General features: G+C 46.8%; 1 protein-coding gene across 2 annotated transcripts in view; it reads right to left on the reverse strand.

Moving 5' to 3' along the window:
- Window positions 1–2,014: 2,014 nt before the first annotated feature.
- Window positions 2,015–20,405, reverse strand: part of RANBP10 (RAN binding protein 10) — a 93,119-nt gene continuing 74,728 nt past the window's right edge. The window contains exons 9-14 of one of the 2 annotated variants that reach the window (XM_026113224.2): window positions 19,294–19,442; window positions 16,870–17,065; window positions 15,354–15,478; window positions 14,267–14,409; window positions 13,687–13,798; window positions 2,015–11,554 (exon numbers count right to left, since the gene is read on the reverse strand). In XM_026113224.2, the coding sequence (XP_025969009.1) occupies window positions 11,424–11,554; window positions 13,687–13,798; window positions 14,267–14,409; window positions 15,354–15,478; window positions 16,870–17,065; window positions 19,294–19,442 (856 nt within the window). In that variant the 3' untranslated portion in view covers window positions 2,015–11,423. Of the gene's footprint in view, window positions 11,555–13,686; window positions 13,799–14,266; window positions 14,413–15,353; window positions 15,479–16,869; window positions 17,066–19,293; window positions 19,443–20,405 lie in introns of both variants that reach the window. The other variant, XM_064519291.1, reaches the window with a different exon arrangement.

Raw genomic sequence — 20,405 nt, forward strand, 5'->3', positions numbered from 1 at the left:
ACCCCCATGTTACGCTTGAGAATTTCAGCACCCTGATGGCCTGTTCTGGGCTGAACAACGTAAAAGTGCAGCCACCTTGAGGGCTCTCTTTCCCTGGTATGCCCGGTGGTGGAAACGGCAAGCTACAGTTTCCCTTGTACCATATACGTGCAGAAACCTACCAGGCGCAAGCACAGACGCTGCCAAAAGAGCCAGGTATGTTGAACAATAGAAGCAGAAAGACGACATTGCTTTATGGCATGATCATTTTAAGGAAAAACAAAAACAAAACCCCAAACCTGAATTACCACACTTTCCAAATTCTCTGTGGTGTAAGTTTGGGCAGAAACCCAGTCTTCCCAACACCACCATCATGGGCGACTCAGATGAGCTGTACTACTCCCTCTTTTCTTCAGCATAGGGTGTGTGATGTTGTTGATGCAGACATGGCCAGTCTTGCAGCGGCACACCAGAGGCTATGTAACCCTGCAGCACCACACCAACATTGCTACAGCCTGCTCTAATGCAGCACAAGCAGCTTTACAATCCCTCAGATGCACTACAAGACCGTTGCTTTTATCACAACACAGACCCCATGATGTTCGTAAGTCATCGGGGCTGCAGGATCCCCCCACCCCCTGCTTGGTGACTACTTACAGGAGCTGACAGGCGAGGTGCTGCCAGACAGGAACAGCACCAAGTTTGTGGCATCAGGACCCAAATCCTACAGATACCTGCAGTCTAGGAGGAAGTGTTGTTTAAAGTTGAAGGCATCACTCTAAATGTAACCAACAGAGAAGAAATCAGTTCTGAAGCACTGAAGGACATTGTGTTAGGCTGCGGTGTAAATTCTGATGGTGACACTCTTAGATCGTGATAGAGCAGCAGTCAATCACCAGGAATAAGAAGTGGCTGACAGAAACCAGGCCCTGCCAGAAGATGCAGACGGTGGGTCTATGACAAAAGGGTACTGATTGAAAACATTAAGTCTTCCCTATGGTTGTTGATGATAGGCACCCATAGGAAGCACCCCTTTTCTGCTATTGTGGCAGGGCCTAGCAACTGTGGGAAATGATCTTTTATAAAAAGGGTTTTGGTGAACCCCCACTGCCTGCTTTCCGCTGCGCCTGGGAATATCCTGACATGCTACAGCTGTTTGCAACTATGCATTGTCAGCTGCCCCCTAAATATCCTTTTATCAAATCTGTGCAGGAACTTACCTGAAAGTCTTAGTGATAACCACTTTCTTCTCTAATAATTGTGCATGAGAGCCAGCCCCGCCTGAGCTAAGAGCCTTCTCTTATTGTGAGGGACCTGGATGATGACATGCAAGCACTTTTGCTGGTGTCTGCTCATGTCTGGATGGGGAAAACTGACGTTGGAGCTAACAAGACCTACAAATTCATGTGGACATTGTGTTTCCTGGCATCTCTTTTAATGCCACTCTTAGCCAGACTCTTTTCCATGTGCCTGGAGGGCTCTGCCGTTGTTACCCTGGGCAGCTGGCTGCAAACTGGCTACGGTCCAGCATTGCTCTGCCTGCCCAACACCTAAATGGTCACGCTGGAAAGAAACCAACCAGCCCAGCACCAGGCCAGCACACACAAAGAGGCAGTTGTAGCCAACTGGCCATAAGAGCAAAGAAATCATGGAAAGAGATGAAGAAAAGGCAACAAGGTAGCAGCGTCCACAGGGAAGAGTGTCTGAGGCCCTGGGCCTGCTGGACAGACACTGGGTTTCCCGATGCTCCCAGACAAAACAGTGAGCAGGGCTCAGCGTAGTACTGCAAGCAGCTCCATGCACTTCTGCTCTACCAGCCACGCTAACAACCTTCCTTTTAACCCCCTGCTTGCTTGACATGCTGCCTGGAAAGCAGGACAGCCACACTCCAGCAGGGCTGGATGTGAGCCCGTATGGCGGCACAGGCAAGCTGCTACCTGCACACCTGAGCTGGCTCTCCCACGTGTCTTCCCCAGCACAACTCCAGCTGCCTATAGCAAGCAGAGACTCACAAAGCACACAGCTCCACACTAGCTCTTGCACATGGATGTGTATTTTAATAAAAATAATTCTGTCAATATACAGCAGAATGTTGATTTCTTTACCATATTTCCAGTAAATTTTAATATACTCAGCTCTCAGTTAAAATCCACCCCCCACTTTTGAAGTTTTCACGCGAAGCATTGGATAACTTAATTCACAAATACTAAGCTTAGACTGAACGAATGCGCACAATCTGTGTAATGTCCATTTAGCCGATGTCATACCATAGAGGAGAAACCCTCCTTGAAAGGCGATGAAAAGTCTGGAGCGGCAGAGGGAGAACTGCTCTGTTACAGCTGAATTGTGGCCATTTGTTCAGGGCTGACTGGAAACCTGAAAAGACCTCACACCCCATGATCCAGCTGAGCATTTCATACCTGAGTTCTGAGCAACCGGCAGAAGAGAGTTAACTGCACTGCAGGCAGGTCCTTGGGTTTGCGTGCAAGAGCTTCAAGTGCCAGCAGTTGCCTCCCCTGTACGGAGAGCCATGAAGAGCATGCACAGATAGGACTGAGAGAGAAAATCCCAATCACATGACTGAGCAGAGTCCTTAGTCTGAAAGAGTTGTGATGTCCCTATTTGTAAAAAACTCTGAAAAATCGTCATTATCCCCAGAGCCACTGCTGCTTCTCCTTCTCAGAAGCAGAGTCTGTGAGAAGCCCAGCCCACAAAAGGCCCTTTGGCTCTTCCTGGTTGCAGCTAAAGCCCTCCCAGGGCAAGGGATCTGCATTTCAGAGCACGTGCCCAGACACGTGAAGTGACCAAAGAGGTGTCTCTCAGCCAGCGGAAGTTCAAAAGAAGCAGAGGTTTGCATTGCCACACCAGGAATGTTTCTGCAGTGATGGAAGTGTAAATCCCATACAGGACTCTGCTTGCAGTTGGCAGGAGGCAGTTTCCTCCACCTCTTGAAAATAAAACAGCTGGCAGGAAACTAAGTTGCACGTGTGTGTTCTTCAAGCCTGGATGAACTCTTGGCTTGCTGGGCTCTGCTGCAGCTAAAGGCAGCAGGCTCTAAGCTCTGTTCACAGGATGCAGGGAGAGGGACAGACACACCATGTTCACTCATCCATCATCCTCCATCTCTTGTTGCAGGGCAGGATGGTGAAGAACAGCTAGTGCCTCCTCTAGGAGAAGACTGAAGGCTCTCAACTGCTCCCTTTTCCTCCCCAAGTCTGTTTTAAACATGCCTGAACACTTCCTCCAGCTCTTCGTCCTACCACAGCAGATGGGACATTGCTTACACACAGCTTTTGGCTCAGAGCAAGAGCTGCTGGAACGCATCTTCTCTCTGCCACTTCTGGGGCCGCAGTAGGGTCCCAGCAGCACACAGCACATGTCCTCCCACTATTCTTTAGCAGAAACATCTAGGGATAGAAGCGTGCAGCTGAAATCCCACCACCATCTTCCTACAGGAGCTGAGCTCCCCCCTTCAGGATCCACTACTCCGGTTGCTCTAAGACAGATAGGCTGCAGGGTTTTAAGGAAGATGCCATTTCTGTGAAGGGCACACCAGGGCAGACCAGAGCCACCTTTTCTGGAATGCATTCCTTACCTTTCCCCATGCAAGGACCTGACAATGCTGGGCAGTCTGTCCAGGCATCCTGCATACACGTGACTACACTGAAAAATAAATGTGTGATCAGCTCCACATGTCCTCACTGCACCGCAGGACTGAAGTGTGATGGACCTCTCTGCCTGCTGACCTGCAGGTAGCTGAAGACTGCACGTTGCTGCTTCAGTTCAAAGAACCTCCTGACGCTGTTTTGTGCAATGTGTAACTTCATGGCATTTATGCACTGCTATATACCCTGGGTATCATGGTTAGCTTTCTCAATCGACTGCATGATGGCAGAGAGAACTCTGAAACCCCCATTTAGGCAACATGCTACATGAGTATTAAGAAAAACAGCTAACAAAGCACAGTAGCACCACAGCAATCCAACAAGGTTTGCTTTGCTGGGCAAAGACATGGTTCATTATGCCTGAAGCCTAAGGAAGAAAATGATAAATTTACTCCTCAGAGCTAGCTAAACCAGCTCTAGCTGTTCTAGTTGTTCAGGAGAGTCTCAAGAACAAAGCTGTTTAAAGAAAGGTACTGATGCCTTAGTAAGACTAAGTGATAAATAAGGACGTAGCTTGAGGACAGGTGGAGATGTGGCTGTAAAGAACCAGAAGGAACTGGAATAAGCAGGCAGATGGGAAAAAAGTAGCTGTACACAACCGCAGTACGGGAGATACTCCCAAAGGGGCCAATTCTTCATGCCAGGCACAACTGCATCACCTGCTGTCCAACTCAGGTCGGCAGCAGCACACAGATCACTAAGACCAGCCCAGCACTTCTGGGCACCAGGAAGATAGAGATGGAAATAGGCTATAGCCCCAAACAACTACACATCATCCATGTATCTGCAAGGAACCAGCTAGTGTGCTGGCAGACGTGGGAGGATGGAGGGGAGCAAGAGCAGCCACTGGATGGCTATCTCCCACTAGCTGGATGCCACTTACCCAGTGCTGTTCATTCCCAAAGCCCCTCTCCATTTTGCTGGCCACATGCAAATGCTCTATTTCTAACCGGATTCCCAAAGAATGGCAGAAGTGCTGCAGCCAGCCCAGATCCAGGCTGTTGGGCTCCTGCGCAATGATGAAAAGGAGAGGTGCTCTTGTGGGATCATCGCACATAGGTCTGTCCCTTTAAAATGGTGCCACAGGAACAAGCCCGGAAAAGCAGCTGCAACAAACTGAAGCATTTGCTCTACGTTCTAAGAACATGCTGTCAGCAGGAGCCACAGGGCTGATCCTGGTGTCAGAGCAGCTCTAAATCAGTACCAAACACTGCAGATAACCACTTCTGGTGTTTACAACAGTGGGAGAATACTGCAGTTGTGGGAGGCAAAGGAGCAAGGAGCAAGAAGGGAGAACTAGTAGTAATAAGTTTTCCCAAAACATGCTGGCTGTGAGGACATACCAGAGGCTGCACGGGAAATAAGACTGCTGCCCTTCAAGCATGCAAGACAGCCTGATTTAGAGTACAGTGAACCCTGTAAGCCTCAAAACACCTTTTGTTACACATTTGCTAGGAAAGGACCACAGCATAGCAAAGAGGAACTATCTGCAATGCGGAGTCCAGTACAAGAGTCAACAGTCCCCAAACCACAATGAATCCAGCAGAGGCCACTAAGGTGGTCAGGGGCTAGAGCACAAGATGTATGAGGCAAGACGGAGAGAACAGGACTTGTTCAACCCAGAGAAGAGAAGGGAGGATCTAACTGCATATTCCACTTACCTAAAAGCAGAGGGAGGGTTAATGCAGAAGATGAGGCCAGACTGCTCTCAGAGGTGCCACTGAAGGGACAGGAGGCAATGGGCACAGTTTGCAAGCAGGAAAATGCTGACTGGATATGAGGAAAAAATTGTTCCCTATGACAGCGTGTGTAGCACTGGGACAAGGCTCAGAGAGGTGGTGGCATCTCCATCTTTGAAATTTTCCAGACTCAACTGGACAAGCCCTGGACAACCCAGTCTAGCTTTGAAGCTAGGACCCTGCTCTCAGCAGATGGTTGGACTGGAGACCTCCAGAGGTCCCTTCCAACTAGATCTTTTAAGATTTAGTGAAGTACCATCCTTGGGGGACTTTTACAGAAGCTAGCAGGTCCCTATGGAGAAGGACAACGGTTGCTTCTGTTGCAGGATAAACACAGTTGCTGACCAGCAGCAATGAAAGGAATAGCTAGCTCTTGGGGCTCCAGGATGGAGGTCATGTGCTTCAACACCCTTATAGAACAACATTTATCAATACCAGCAGCTTGGGGAGAGTGCAGATCCTGGAAAGAAGTTTTCAGACTTTATCCAATGGAGAAAGAGAGGCCCTTCAAGCAGAACTGGTGCTTTTTCTCACCTGTAGTTACTGCTCCTGAACAGTAAAATTTGCTCCTGGTAACCTCAAAGGAACAACAACAGACCAGGTCCTCCTTCCTTTTGGACACTGCCAAAAGAGTCACCTCCCACACACTAAGCCTGACAAGAGCTGCCCCATACAGCCTTCTGCCTCACTTCTGCCGTTTTCCATGGCACAAGGCACCATGCAGAACACCAGCTCCTCTAGCCTCACACGTAACTGATCTACACAGGCCCCTCTGCATCTAAAACACATTCAGTTAGGTGCTCAGCAGTGCTGAAATGTCACCAAGAGTACTCATTCCATTTTAAGGGGTTCCAAGTGAAGCTCCTCAGCAGACCAAGTCAATCAGCTGTGGGTGACAGTCTCCTGCAGTGTTATGCGCGCCTGGACATTCAGGGCTTCTTGCCTTCAGATTAGCCAGCAGGCAGCTAGAGCGCAACAGCTGCCAAGGGCCATTCCTTACGCGGTGAAGGCAACAGCAGAAGCAGCAGCACCTTTTTTGCTGTTCAGGTATATACCGCTGAAACACAGCCAGGAAGTTAAAGAGCATTCTGGCATGGTATTGCAAGCTCTACATTCTCCCAAGCTGCTTTCCTCACATCCCTCCCTATTACTTTCCTGGCCTCTAGTGCAACAATCCTCTCACTCTGCTCCTCAGTCCACACCTGCAGCTTCCTTGCTATTCCAGGTCTGGACAACCTCTGCCAATATTGCTCAATGCTTTCCTTTTCTGGGTCCCAGAAACACTTACCCCAGCTATTCCAATGCCTCCGATTCCTGAACCAATCCGTCATCCCACTCAAAAGTTCTCCAAAATGTTACTGTTGATGTGGCTGCTCTCATTCACTGCATGTAGGAACAATGCAAAGCCTTGTCCATAGGGAGAAAAACCTGGTGATGTAATTCAGCTCCACAAAGCTGCCTCCGCAGAACCACTGAAGGACACTTTAACTAAGGCTTTAGGTCCGGAGTTCCCAAAATACCATTCTCAAAGGGCCACTTAACAGTTAGGGTATGGGGCTGCAGAACAGAGCTCATGATGTGCCAGGCTAAGACCACCCTTGAAAGCAGGTTTCCACCAGGTCCCTGTGACATCTTACCCTTCTGAAAGGCTGTCACTGCTACACAGAGCCCGAGGAAAGCAAGTGAAGTAGCAGGTGTCCAGAGTATACAGCTGGGGGTTCTTAGCACTCTGTAGATTATAGCTCTGTGGTTACGACTCTGGACTCATCAGATGACAGCTGAGATCCTCTGAATGTGCAGACAATTACTCAGTCATGGCAGAGCTAGGAGATGTTTAGCTGTTACAGCTGTAGCAATTGGTTTGTTGGGGTAAGGACAGACAAAATTAGAAATCCTCTTTCGGGACCGCATGGCTAAAAAGATTTCCTGGACTGTGAGTAGCCTATGGCTGTTTTTTGGAAACCCCTCTTCCAGGATCTGAAATCAGCACAGCAGAACAACTTATGTGTCAAACCCATGTGATGGAAGTCCCAAACCCAAGGCCACCAGCATTATATGCAGGGCCATAGCTGAGACCCTGTATCCCTCCACCATGAAAAGAGAAGTCAGCAGTTTCTACCAAAGATTTGACAAACATGGACGTTGCTCTGCCAAAGGGCTGTTAGGAGAAGAGATATCGTGAGAGGCTGCTCAGATAAAGCAGAGTCTCAGACAGGCTGTTCTTAAGGCCTCTCTCATTTATTCATCTGCTTCTGAGCAAATCATGAGGCGCTTGGAATAACAAATCCAAAATCAATTTTATAAAAGGAATTCTTTAACTGCATGAAGCTTCTGGTTAGGTCATGCTCATATTCAAAAGTAAAGACTTCAATTCAGTTTAGTTTTGTTCACTTTTAAGAGTGACTGCAACAAATCAAATTAAGTCTCAGCTGACATCGTAGTCAAACATAAAACACAAAAACCATCAAGGAGCAGTCAGGGACACTCAAGGACCACCAGGCTTTGAAAAATAATCTGGGAAGAACCAAGTGTTAAATCTCATCCAGGAATCAACGACAGGTTCGAGCCTATGCCTACACATCCATACCCACTGCAAACACATTTATCTTCCCCACACTGACTTAGACCACAGTAAAAAGCAGGAACATTTGTCAGGATCTAAGCACACCACCACAAACAACTAGTGAAGTTGCAAGAACACTCGAAATGAAAGAACAAACAAGGGGCGCAGAACAGTGATGTCACAGCAGAAAAGCCTTAGCATTCCCAAAAACCCAGAATTAGTACTCCAGGTACAAGAGCCTGTGAGAAGCCCACAGGATTAATGTGTGTTGATTGCAGTACTCAGGCCATTTAGGAAGCCAGTCAAGTGAGAAAGGAAAAAAAAACAACCTAGTGCTCTTGCTTTGAGTACAAGAAGTGAAGAGCATCACTGCTGTTTAGTTTAGAGGGATCTGCTGCCACTAAGTGATGCATATTGTTAGTGGCAGAAAGAGTGATGCAGCCCTGCTAAGTGCAATCATTAAGACTGTGGCCTCTCAGCACGAACCTCAACACAACATCAGGATGGCATTCCACCACAGCAACAGTCACCGTGAAAAGCCAGAGAGACCATGCCTTCACACATTTCTTGGCATAAGAATAACCAAGCATCTAGGAGCATCTCCTGGTTCTTTGTAGCAAAGGGGAAACCAAAACAAAAACAATTGCTCCAGGACAGTCAGCACTGCTTTTCCGAGAGACCAAGGGGGCATAAGCATACGACAGAGAACAGACTTGCCTTCAAGGAAGCACAAATTATCACAGAGTAAGAGCAAAAAACCCCAAGGAAAACTCAAAAGAGATAAAGATGGTGTTGCTACAAAGATGAAAGAGAGGTTTGACTGCAGGTAGACAGGAGCAAGTTAATGATGACCAACAGCACAGGAAGTAGCCAAATGTGAAAGGCAAAAGTCAGATACTAGAGTATTTCCAACCTAAGCACCCACAATCAGCCCAATAGCATGCTCTAAGTCTTGTGCTGAGAAATGCAGAGCTTACAGCAAGAACTCCCTCCGGGGGAAGTTTACACACTGCCTCAGTTTCAGCAACAGCACTGGGAACACTATGGGAACTGGTTATACATTAGGCAGCAGTGATAGGCCCAGCAATAGAGGCTCCAGAAAGGATACCTGTCCATGAAGTTAAAGTGCCTGTGCAGTTGCAACAAGATAAAGACTCCAGGTTTGGGTAATATCCATCACTAGGCCAACTAGCAGACTTGAAAATAAATAGAGGAGCTTTCAGGCACATAAGTTCATCCACAGAACTGAAACAAAAGCAGCAGATTGCAAGGTTAAATTCTGCTTTTTTCATCCTCTGCTTCTATCTGTGCCTAGAAGAAGGGTTTTGGTACTCAGAGTTGCATTCGTTTTTTTCAACTATACTAGTTGGTCTAATCAAAACATATCCTCCATCTACAAACCTCATGTTCCCTGCTTTCTTAGACTATTCTGGCTCCAGCATTGCCTTACACATTGTATACCTTCACCAAAAGGTAGCAATAGGCATTTCCCTCCACCTCCAACACCATCTGCACATTCACAGCCATGGCCGTTTGCCTCCAGCATTGTCACAAACAGTCCAGTTCTGCAGTGCAGGAGACAACTGCCCCCCTACTCTGCCTTTATTTCAAAACTTATGCTCCAGCTGCAAATGAAGTCTGCAAATGCAGAAAATCTTTAAAGATCTGGGCTACTGCAGAGAGGTATCCTGAAGCATCCCTGCACAGCTACAGCTGTTTGTTCACACTGCTCATCACACTTATCACAGAGAGGTACAGGACAAGCCACACACCACCAAGCTCATTTGCTGCTTGGACCCTTGGCAGAGGCTAACCTCCATTTTGAGGGCAAACCTCAATACAATCTTTCTGTTTTATTTCCAAAAATAAAGTCAAGAACGGCAGTAAAAAGACATGTTAGGTCTGAGCTCCCTTGGAGCCTCCGCACAGCTACAGATGTAAAATTCCTTTGCTGCAGCTCCTGTGCAGCCACATCCATCCTTAAGTCTCATAATGGTACATGCTGCAGGATGCAAAATGTACAGTCCTGATACACAGACTCACCAGTTACAAGTACACTTAGAAGCAGATGGTTTGAATACAAAAAGCTTAGCAGCACTTTAATGAGTCCCTGGACCTGATGCATACAACAGCAATGATGCATTAGTCTGCTGCACTCTGAGCTTACCCACCCACACGTCCTTGCGGGTCACTTCTGGACCTGAAACTGAAATCACTACCTTAAGAATCCTTACAAAACCATTGCTGCTCCCCCCTGAATGGATCACACCTTACAAAGCTAGTACCTACCCTCACCCACAGCCTGACCTTGGCATTTGCGACCTGCAAGGAAGAGCACAGTTCAGACTAGTGTTTTCAAGAGACTTCTATAATTTAGAGGTGCTCATTTAGGTCAGTGTTATATGGGGACCAGCAAATACTATTATTGAGTCCTAGTGAAAGAGCCCTCCTATATAGAGGAGGTGTTTGTGGCTTAACACAAAAACTGACAGCCCAGTCTGGCAGCACCCATGAATGTTTCTTACAGGCTAACATAACCCGCTCCTACCAATACAGTGGTAGATGATTTCCAGTTAGTCAGTCCTGTCCTCCAGCTGCTGTGAGAGCTTGATCTACCTCCTTTTCAGGGCATGAGATGCTTTTGCCATGTAGCCATTGACAAGGACTACGCAGGCAATGTCAAGACTTCTCCTCTTCCCACTCACAAGCACAAGGTTTGAGAGCCCTGTGCTCTTAGCGAGGCATGTACCTTGAAAGACCAAGCTCCTCCAATTCCCATCGTAAGCACATGACAGGACACAACTCACCAGGTCTCCTGGGGTGATGTACGATGCGTATGGCTGGAACTGGGGCTGTGGGCAATAAATACATCAATGACCTTGTGGAGGTGGAAGAGACCTTTTTAATAAACAGGATTCAAATAAAAAAAAAATTCCTCCGATCTGCCACTGCAAGAAGAGTTCAGGCAACTAGTACAGAAGATGATGCTGGATGTGCACAGATGGAGGGAGGAGGGAAGAAAAGAATAAGCTGTCACCAACTTGATGAGCTTCCTCAGTAAATCAGCAGAAACCAGCTCAGCAAAACTCTCCAGATAAAATACTGGTGGATCCATCATAAACAACTCAAATCAAAATAAAGAGAAATGCCTACATCGGAAGGCGCTATATTAGAATAACCAGCAAAATACTGAATGCTGCTGGAGCCGCAGCAATAGCAGGGAGACGGATAAAATCTGCCAGTCACTCCTGGGGTCAGGAATGGCCATGTAGTGAGGAAATAACTCAATCCTTTCACAGGCAGTGTGTGCGTGTGCATGTGCATGTGTTTGTGTGTGTGTGTGTGTATGCATGTGTGTGTGCTGGAGGGGGTGTTGGTGGCAGGGAGGTCAGGCTATAGAAGAGATGATGTTGTAGTGGCAGCAACGGAGGGTGAAGGGCAGCACTCAGGGATGTCAATTCCATCTTGCTCTGGTGGCTAGTGCAAATAGTCGTCTACTCTGGCAAAGGAGCAGGAGCCCAAGCCCACACGAGCCATGAGCCGCAAGCACTCCGAGGCCTGGCCCAGGGCAAGCATCAGCGGGGGCTGCTTTGGCAGGTTCTGAGATTCTGTGGGGGCAAAAAAAAGACATCTGTTTAGAAGAGGCACCTTGGCTGCATGGCTGCTCATTAGCACACGGGTCCCTCTATGTCCCACATGGGCACCAAGCAGAGCATCCCTGGCAGGATGCACCGGTTCTGGAAGAAAGTTATTCCTGAGTAAGGCTGGCTCACACTGCTGCTCTTCCACAAACCCCACACAGCGTTGCCCACCCAGTACATGTCCCACCTGGGGCCACAGCTCAACAGGGCCTTTGGAAAGAGTTGCTGTGGGGACCACAACAAGAAAAAAGGCAATGCAGCTCCTGCTGTCTCAGTGTCTGAGAGAAAATCCTCCAAGTCTGAGAGAGTAAAGCATGGAGGAGGAAGGAAAGACAGGAGAAATTGGCCACAAGTACTGAGGGAAAGGTTGCCTCTCCCTCTCCAACTTGTGCAGGTCTAGGCCACAGTCCAAGACCCAGAAAACTCACTGGTCACAGCTTCTTTTCAACTTCATGTTTGCTACATACAGAGGGGGAATCCTCAGATGAGCTAGTCGAGGCACCTTTCCTGTGACCTGCGTGATGAAGCATGTCCAGACACCACATTCAGCCACCAGCCACCCTACAGGACACCTGGACATGCTGACCATCAGGGAAAGGGACGCTCCTCCCCAAACTGTATCATTTCTGCTCCTTTACTCATAGAGAGCATGAGGCTTCACAGGTTTGCTCATCAAGCTGTTCCTTCCCCCAGAGGACAATCTCTAACTCTCCTTCTTGCACACCCAACATGAGGCGCACGAACCCACCAGGAAAAGATGTCATTTAAACATGGGTTTCTGAGACAAAGAAGCTGTCAAGTGGAGAGTATTTGGCCAGCTGTGGATGGATTGAGTTAAACAGAGCTGGTGAATGTCCTCTGAAGTCACAAAAGCAATGACACGACACAGGCAGGGTCTGGGGACAGGATCCAGGGGCCTGGCTAGAAAGAGACAATCCCTTTCTTGCAGCCTCATGGCAGGTCATAATCTTATTATTAATATACTCATTTTTCCACCAGGGGATTTTCTGTAGTTGAAGATGGCAGGAGGGTCAGCAATGACATAGCAGCTCATTGATCGCAAGAATAAGACTTCCATTGGGGAAAGCTGCTGCTTTTAGTACACCAGGCTCAATGTAGGACAGTAATGACAAAAGTTGTTTGGTCAAGCAGCACGCTTGTCTAAGGAAAATGGAAGAACGGGCATAAACAGCCAACTCTGACAACACGAGGAGGGCAAGAGACTGCTCAAACCTGGATCCAGCCACGGTCCATCTAGCTACACAAAGAACAAAGTTCATCAGAAAAAGAGCAGCTGTCTCACTAGCTGAAGAAAACCACACTATACACAGATTTCCACACAGAGCAGGGTCCTCTCAACACAGTTAAGACCAGAAGGGAAAGAGCGACATGGCTGGACCATCAACACAGCACTGGTTCCAACATGGTACACCAGCAGCGGGGTTCTCTGGGCTCCAACAGGCATACTACATGATGGGAATATGCAGAGACTATGCTCGAAGGGAAGATAGATCCTATGTAACATTTAACTCTGCATGTTCAGAAAGAGCTCAAAATAACTGGAATTCACAGCCTTCTCTGCTTTAGGGCCAACACTACAGAAACCTGCTTCACTTACGAGCTGCTAAAATAGAGCAACTGCATTCCTTACCAGAGAGCAGAAAGATGCCAGGACAGATCTCTGCCAACCCAAGCAACCTAGAAAGGGGCCTTACTGACGCCAGCAAACTGATTCAGCTGGATTCAAAGCAAGAAGGAAGAGGAGCAGAAAATGCATTGGGGAGATCTTGGCTTCTTTGGTAAGCAAAGGATGAAACTGCTGAGGAGAATCCTTGGAAGCAGCACTGAGGAAGACCCAGGGAAGGGAGCCAAAAGGAGATCAGATCAGGAGCATCAGTTCTCTACAGGCTTCCCTCCAGCCTCTCTTCCTACATCACTGCCCTCCTGGCTGTTTCACTCCCCAACAATCAAAAGAGAGGCAAAGCTAAAGACAAATATTTCCAAAGTTCTCATAATACTCAAAGGCATGCATGCCACAGGACGGCCTCTGAGAGCAGGTATGTCCAGTGGGTAGTGCTCACATAGAAGCCAGATCTTACCCAATATAGCACTATTAAGAGCAGCACACACAGGTTCCCTCTGGATTGGGTCCAGCTGTTGACCAACAGGGCAGTTCCAAGGGTCAGAGTAAGCTAACAAGCTAAATGCATCCTATGAGAGAGAAGAGAACGGCACAGTAAGGTCACACATGATGGCAAACACACAGAAAAAACGCCAGGTCTGTCATCCGGGGCACCTCCTGCACCAAGGTGACAGGTGCCTACCTCCTGCTTGGCAGCAAGGGACCACACTGGGCCATCAAGAGAGTGGATTAAAGAGGGTGCCCTCTCTACCTGGAAGGGGAGCCAGAATGGGAAAGCAGGTAGAGTTTCACCTGGAGAGAAGAAGAGCATGCAGTTTCCCCAGGAAGGCAGGCAGGAGCTGCACTTCCTGCCTCCTGCACTGAGAACTGGGTCTAGATGCTTCATGTTGACTCAATTTTGACCTCTGATTCCCACACAGGCTCCCTCTTCCTCTCCAGGTGCAGAAGTGGGGGCCACCTAGAGCTCTGCAAGGGAAGCCACAACTCAAGTCCTGGCCCAGAGAACTGCTGTGATGCAGCATACACCTCGGACTCACCTGAAGCATCTTTTTGTGCACTGTATTCTTCCCATATTCTCTGCAAAGCTGCTCGCTCAGCATCTGCAGCTCCCGTCCAAACTGGATCATTCGTTCCGTGGCAGCATGGTTCCCTCCACAGAGCTGCCTCTGAGGGCAGTTGTCTTCTAGAGGAAAGACAGCAGGGATTTGTCTCTCATTCCCCACCATTGCTCACTCTGTGTCATGCTGCCTTGTTCTTAGCCATAAATTCCTCCCCCCTTCAGGAGCAGATAGATGCTCCTTGGTCTAAATTTATGTAAGTGGAAGCTTTTTTTGAGTCATGCACCACAAGAGCCAGCAGGATTTTTTCATGGCATCTGTTTGGTACAGGGCAAAACTTGAACTCAGTTTGTTTAACGCTCAAGGACTGTCTACAAATCTTCTGATAAAATCATGGGACCTTGCTACTCTGGCTCTGTTACCCTCACATGTGTGTAATACAGCACACACAGCAGCAAAATCCCTGGTCTAACAAACCCTGGACTCAGAAAACTTTCAGTCCTAGACACCAACACCACCAGCTTCCCAGTATCAGGTGGCCACAGAACCCACTGGAAATGAAGAATTCCCACTTTCAGAGGGAGTGCAGCTGAGGTACCCTCTCCCTCTCAGCTAAAGCACTCACAAACATGACAGTTATAACTAACTGTGAATGGACCATACTGTGTTGGGGACATTTTGCAACTGGGAATCAGAGAGCCTTTCATAGCCTAATTCTTTTCCTCAGCTGGTAGAACCACCAAGAGTGCTCTGGGCTGAAATTCATGACCAGCACTAAACAAACCTTTGACTCCTATCACTTTCCCTGCTCCACAATATCACCAGAACTTCTCTGAGACTATGAAAAGCCAAATCTAGTTTTAATTCCAAGACAGATTCATGTTCCCTGTGAATGAGAGATCTGGAGAACATCATCACTGGGGCTGGGAAAGAGACCCAGAGGGCATGCCTCTTTCCCAAAATCCAATCACATCCTTAATTCTTGATACCAGCTCTTTCTATTACCCTTTACCCCTTCAACTTTCTGTGCAACAGGGCAGCAGAGATCCTGCCTGTCAGGCCCTACCCATGCTGGATTCATCTGTCTGCAGGATCTCTTCATGTTTGTAGGTGCCATTCATTATCCTGGTGGATGAGTTTTCCAGGACTCCATTGGGGTAATGCTCAGCCTCCATTTCCATTTCACTGTCACTGAGGTAAAAGAAGGAAAGAAAGGTCAGATGTCTAAATTAGAAAGGGAAGAAATGAAGAGCTCAGATGACAAATGATTCTCAGCAACAGCCTGTAAACCAGATTAAGTGCCAGTTAGATTACAGAGAACAAGACAGTCTAACTCAGTGTAGCAAAAATTATTGCAGACTTCAGCAAGCAACTTATGAAACAGGTTTCTATTCTGAAAGTGCCTGTCAAAATGACAGATGCAGAGTGCTTATAAACTTTCATTTCAGGAAGCAGTCATCTCTGGAGCAGTGAACAGCAGCCAGACAACAGATAACATACTAAACAAACAGGAGGGAAATCTTGGCTGAAGATACCATGTTAACCCATCAACCCTTACAAAAAGTGCAACACAGAACACACAACGACTCCAGGCTTAAATGTTCAAGGCAGTAATCTGCATGAGATTGCTGATTAACTCAGAAAACTGAAATGATGAGATAATCTTGCTGTGACTTGGGCTCCACATTTCAAAAACACTCAGCATAAATCCAGCATTACCAGATGATTCCGGAAGGCAGTCGGCTGAGCCCAAACAAGTGTTTCTCACTCAGTTACATGCAGTATGCCTCTCGGGAGGTCAGGATAGAGACTAGAAACTGTCCTGCAAACTGTTCAGCACCGTACACAAAGGCTAAATGCCAGCTGCAATTAGCAAGAGATCCTACTAATTACAAAGATTTGCTCTGCTCCAGTCGGCCTCCAGGCAGCTCTGCAACAGCAATCTGGAAAGTGAGCCGAAAGGGAGCTCAGTTCTCACCACTGCTCCATATACCCCACACTCCCAAAAATGCAGCAGTAATTATCCTCTGCTCTTTTTGGAGAAGAGAGGCTTTCTAAGTCTGATCTGCTGTCACAAGTATGAAACAAATTACCATCGGTTCAGAAGCTCACCTCAAAGGAACTGAGCAACAAGTAGAGGCAGTCCAGGAAAAACACTCATGAGGACAACTCTCAAACCCAACAATCACTCGGGCAGTTCCTTCACCTTCTGGAGGGCAGGTGAGCTACACATCAGCAGTAATCCACCAGCTGATGCAGCAGCAACAGAAACAGGCTCAACAGGAGAGGTCCTGGGCAAACCATCATGTGGGGCACTGATGGCATCAGTTCAATAGGTCAGCTTGGTGTTTGAACCAAGACCATCCTAATATTCTTCCTGAGATGAGCCTCTACAGCCTAAGTCAGAATAGGGAAGAGAGAGATCTGTCTCTGCTTGGAGTAGTGACCTTGTAGCTACGAAGAGTTACTTTGTTGTTCAGAAAAGCAGGAGAGATGCCCTGCTGGCTCTTCAAAGAGCAGACTGAGCTGTCTCCCACCATCTCACCCACCTCAGGCATTGACAAGGAAAATAAAAAAAATACCTGGTTTCTTGGTTACTCGTACTACTGTGCTGCTGAGATTTGGTAGAATCTGTAGAATTGGACTCCGAGTAGTTCACAGATGAGGGGGAAGAGGAAGAGGAAGATGAAGATGATGAACTCAGTGCTGGGTATTTATTACGGCTCTGTTTGCTTTTTGTGGACATTACTCCATTGCTACAGGTGGGACTATCCGCTCCTAAAAGCCAAGAAGGAAGAGAAAAATGAGATCACACTGACTATATCACTCTACTGTGAAGTCAGCAATCTAGCAAGAGAAGACAGCCCCAAAGGAAGGAAGCAAAGTAAGACTGCAAATCTTAAATTATGATTTGTCCTTATTAAATTTAATGGGATTTACAGAAAACACACATTAATATGGAAGGAAACCCATAGTGCACCAGCAACATCTGAGCTTAAGTAAGCATCAGAAATTGTCTGTACATAAGAGATCAGCAGAACCAGCTCAGACAAACACAGAAATCATTGCTGAAATACAAAGTGTGAAACTCATGTTTACAAACTCTTTTCTTCTCTCATAAACCCAAGTTTTCCTCTATACAATAAAACGACAAAAGGAGAAAACCAGGCCACAGGAGGACACTAAAAGCAGAAGAACTTCCCAGGCCTTCCACAACTTACCTTACATTAGGGGTACACGTGATTTACACAACACTCAGCAGTTAACAACAATTCTTTTAAAATCACAAGCTGACCCTCCTCATTCCGGAGTAACAGACATTACTGAAAGGAGTCAGGCTTGAAATCTGATCTGATCCCACATGCAACATGTATCTATCAAGCTGTGGAACTCCCTGCTACAAGACACAAAATAAACTTTTGGCAGTTACTGCAAGTTTTGTATGGATTCAAAAATGACTAGCTAAGTTTACTAAATACCAAGACAACTGCAAATCACTAGTAGCTTAAAAAATATTTTGGAAAAACATCACTAATGGCTTGCCCTATCCCTTAGACAACCAATACTGAGTACAGGATACTACACCAGATGATCCAGCCTGGCACAGCTGTTCCTCCAGGACTGATAGTGTCAGATTCAAGTTCATCAGTTGATTCCACAGTTATATTTATAGCTCGGGAGTTTATTTATATTTTTATCACTGCAAAACACACAACATATGCATACAACACAGGCCATTTTGTATGTTTTAATGACAGAAGAAAACATGTAGCAGATTGTGCACAACAGCCCTGTTTAATCTCTGAAGCACTGACTGAAGAAAATACCGCTATTTTGGAAGCACAAAGTTCTGACAGAGAGAGCTGTGGAAGTCTGTGTCCAGTTTATGAAGACAAACATACATGAACGCTGCCTTGCTTTTGCAGCTATTTTTATGCAGGCATTTCTCAGCTGAAAACATATATTATCAAGAGGTTTTACAGACAGATGCAGCTAGCTCCATCTACGGACATTCTGATTACCTAGTCAAAGAAACGTAGCCACGGTTTCTGCAACGTGATATAGGAAAAAAAAGATACTGGCTTGGGAAGGTGACAGCTTGGAGATACTCCAGTAATCATCTTCCTTTCCCTTAAATGTTTGTAGAGTTTGCATATCCAGAGCTTTTCACACACAGCAGCAGAAGTACAAGAAGAAAAGAGCTTTTCTCACACAGCAGCAGAAGTACAAGAAGAAAACATGCTCAGAAGACTGCAACTAGCTCAAGGCTCAGTGAAGCCACTCAAAGTGTTTTCAGGGGCTCCCCAGGCCAGACTCCTTGGCCCACTCTGTCTTCAAAGCCTTAATCAGCAATTACCTAGGGAACATACTTTGTGTCTCCTTGTTCACCTTGCTCTTTCTGCTTCAAATCCTAAAGTTTTATTCCCCAAATTGCAAAGAGTTGATGTTTCAGAGCTGGGTTTTGCAGGTACAGAATTGTTCCCTTTTCACATGTCCAGAGCTTGTAAGATATGGCCCACGGGAGAAGGAGCTCTTATGCAAGACATCTCCCTAACTTTTTTGCTAAATGGGCCAGAACAGTGCATCTTCTGTCCAGACTGAGGAGGTGGCGGCAGTTCTGCAGACTGAAGGGCCCCTATAGAAAAGCAATTCTATCTTGTAGACCTCAAGGTACAGGAGACAGGCTTCTTTTTCCAGGCCTCTGCTTACAGTTTGGTCTGTGAAACACTGAGTCACACGATGGCTTTACTACAACACTGCCTTTAGAAGCGTCTTTATTCTGAAAAAAAATCTGCTCTGCAGACAATTGTCTGTGGAAAGTAAGTAATGCAAGACCAGTTCTGTTAAATTGCAGACACACCTATGATAACAGTACATCTCAGCTGGTAATCAGAAAGGTAAGAAGCATTTCACAGAATAATGCACAAAAAGTAGCAGGCGATGTATACAGCAGCCCACCTTTAACATTTGCTCCTCTCACCAGGAAACAGAGAAAAAACACTTACCAGTACTATGAACATGTGAGTTGTTTGATCCATGTCTAGGACTTAAACTGGGGGACCCGGGGTAACTGTCCTGGGATCTGGGGCTGCGGGCACTGAAACAACGTACTTCACTGTCTGTCCCATTCACCATCTCCACAAACTGCCGACACCTGATTTCATAGGAAGGAAGAAAGAAAAAAAGGAGCGTGACAGCCAGGATGCTCTGCATTGATGTTTCCTTAGTTATTGCTTGCAGAAGTCCTATACATTGGATAGGAGTTACATTTCTTGGCCTTGGAAAATGCCTTTGTATTATGAGTGCTCTGATAATGCTGCAGTAGGAAGGAGTTCATATATTCCCACTTAGATGCTAGTGAACGCTGACACTCGTACAGGGAATGACATGCAGCAACATCTTCTCAACCCCATGCTTACAGTAAATAGATGAGCACTATTTGAGTAACTTGAGTAACTGAGTGCTCAGTATCAGCAAAGAGAGAGATCAGGACAGCAAATACATTTTGGGATCAACAGGGCCAGTGATGCAAGTATCAGCTGTCATAATATTAGGGATGAATCACTTCACAGATTCAGAACACAACACATTTTTTGCACGGTAAGACTGCCCCAGGGCTTTGATAATATTTCTGCAGTTAACCAAACGCTCTCAAGTCTCTAGTGCTCCGAACCCAAGAGAATTCATGTGATGGTGAGCTGAGCGATGGGACTCATGACAGAGTGTGGAGTTTTCCTTGTCCCAAAAAGAAAGTTTATTTCCATTGTGCTAATAAGAAACTGCTCCTTCACAGTGTGCTTCCATCCCCACTGCCTTTGTTAGGTACTTCAAAATTAGATTGCGGGGTTTTTTCAGGGAGAAGATACTAAATCTGCCAACACAACAGTTCCCCCACTATCCCATCAAGCTAGAAATACCAGTGGCCAATGGAAAATAGAGAAGGTGGAGTAAAAAACAATATCCACAGTGACAGGACAGTGAAGGCAGGTCCCATTTAGCTTTATTGGGAACTGAGGTATACTCTGCCCTTACCCTGGCTCAGGAGGCTGGGGAGAGCCACTCTGTGGCTGGGAGAACTGGGACACACAAGCCCTTTTTCCCTTTAGTCTCTATCGCA

This window comes from Dromaius novaehollandiae, chromosome 13, assembly GCF_036370855.1.
Source record: "Dromaius novaehollandiae isolate bDroNov1 chromosome 13, bDroNov1.hap1, whole genome shotgun sequence".
Lineage (NCBI taxonomy): Eukaryota > Metazoa > Chordata > Aves > Casuariiformes > Dromaiidae > Dromaius > Dromaius novaehollandiae.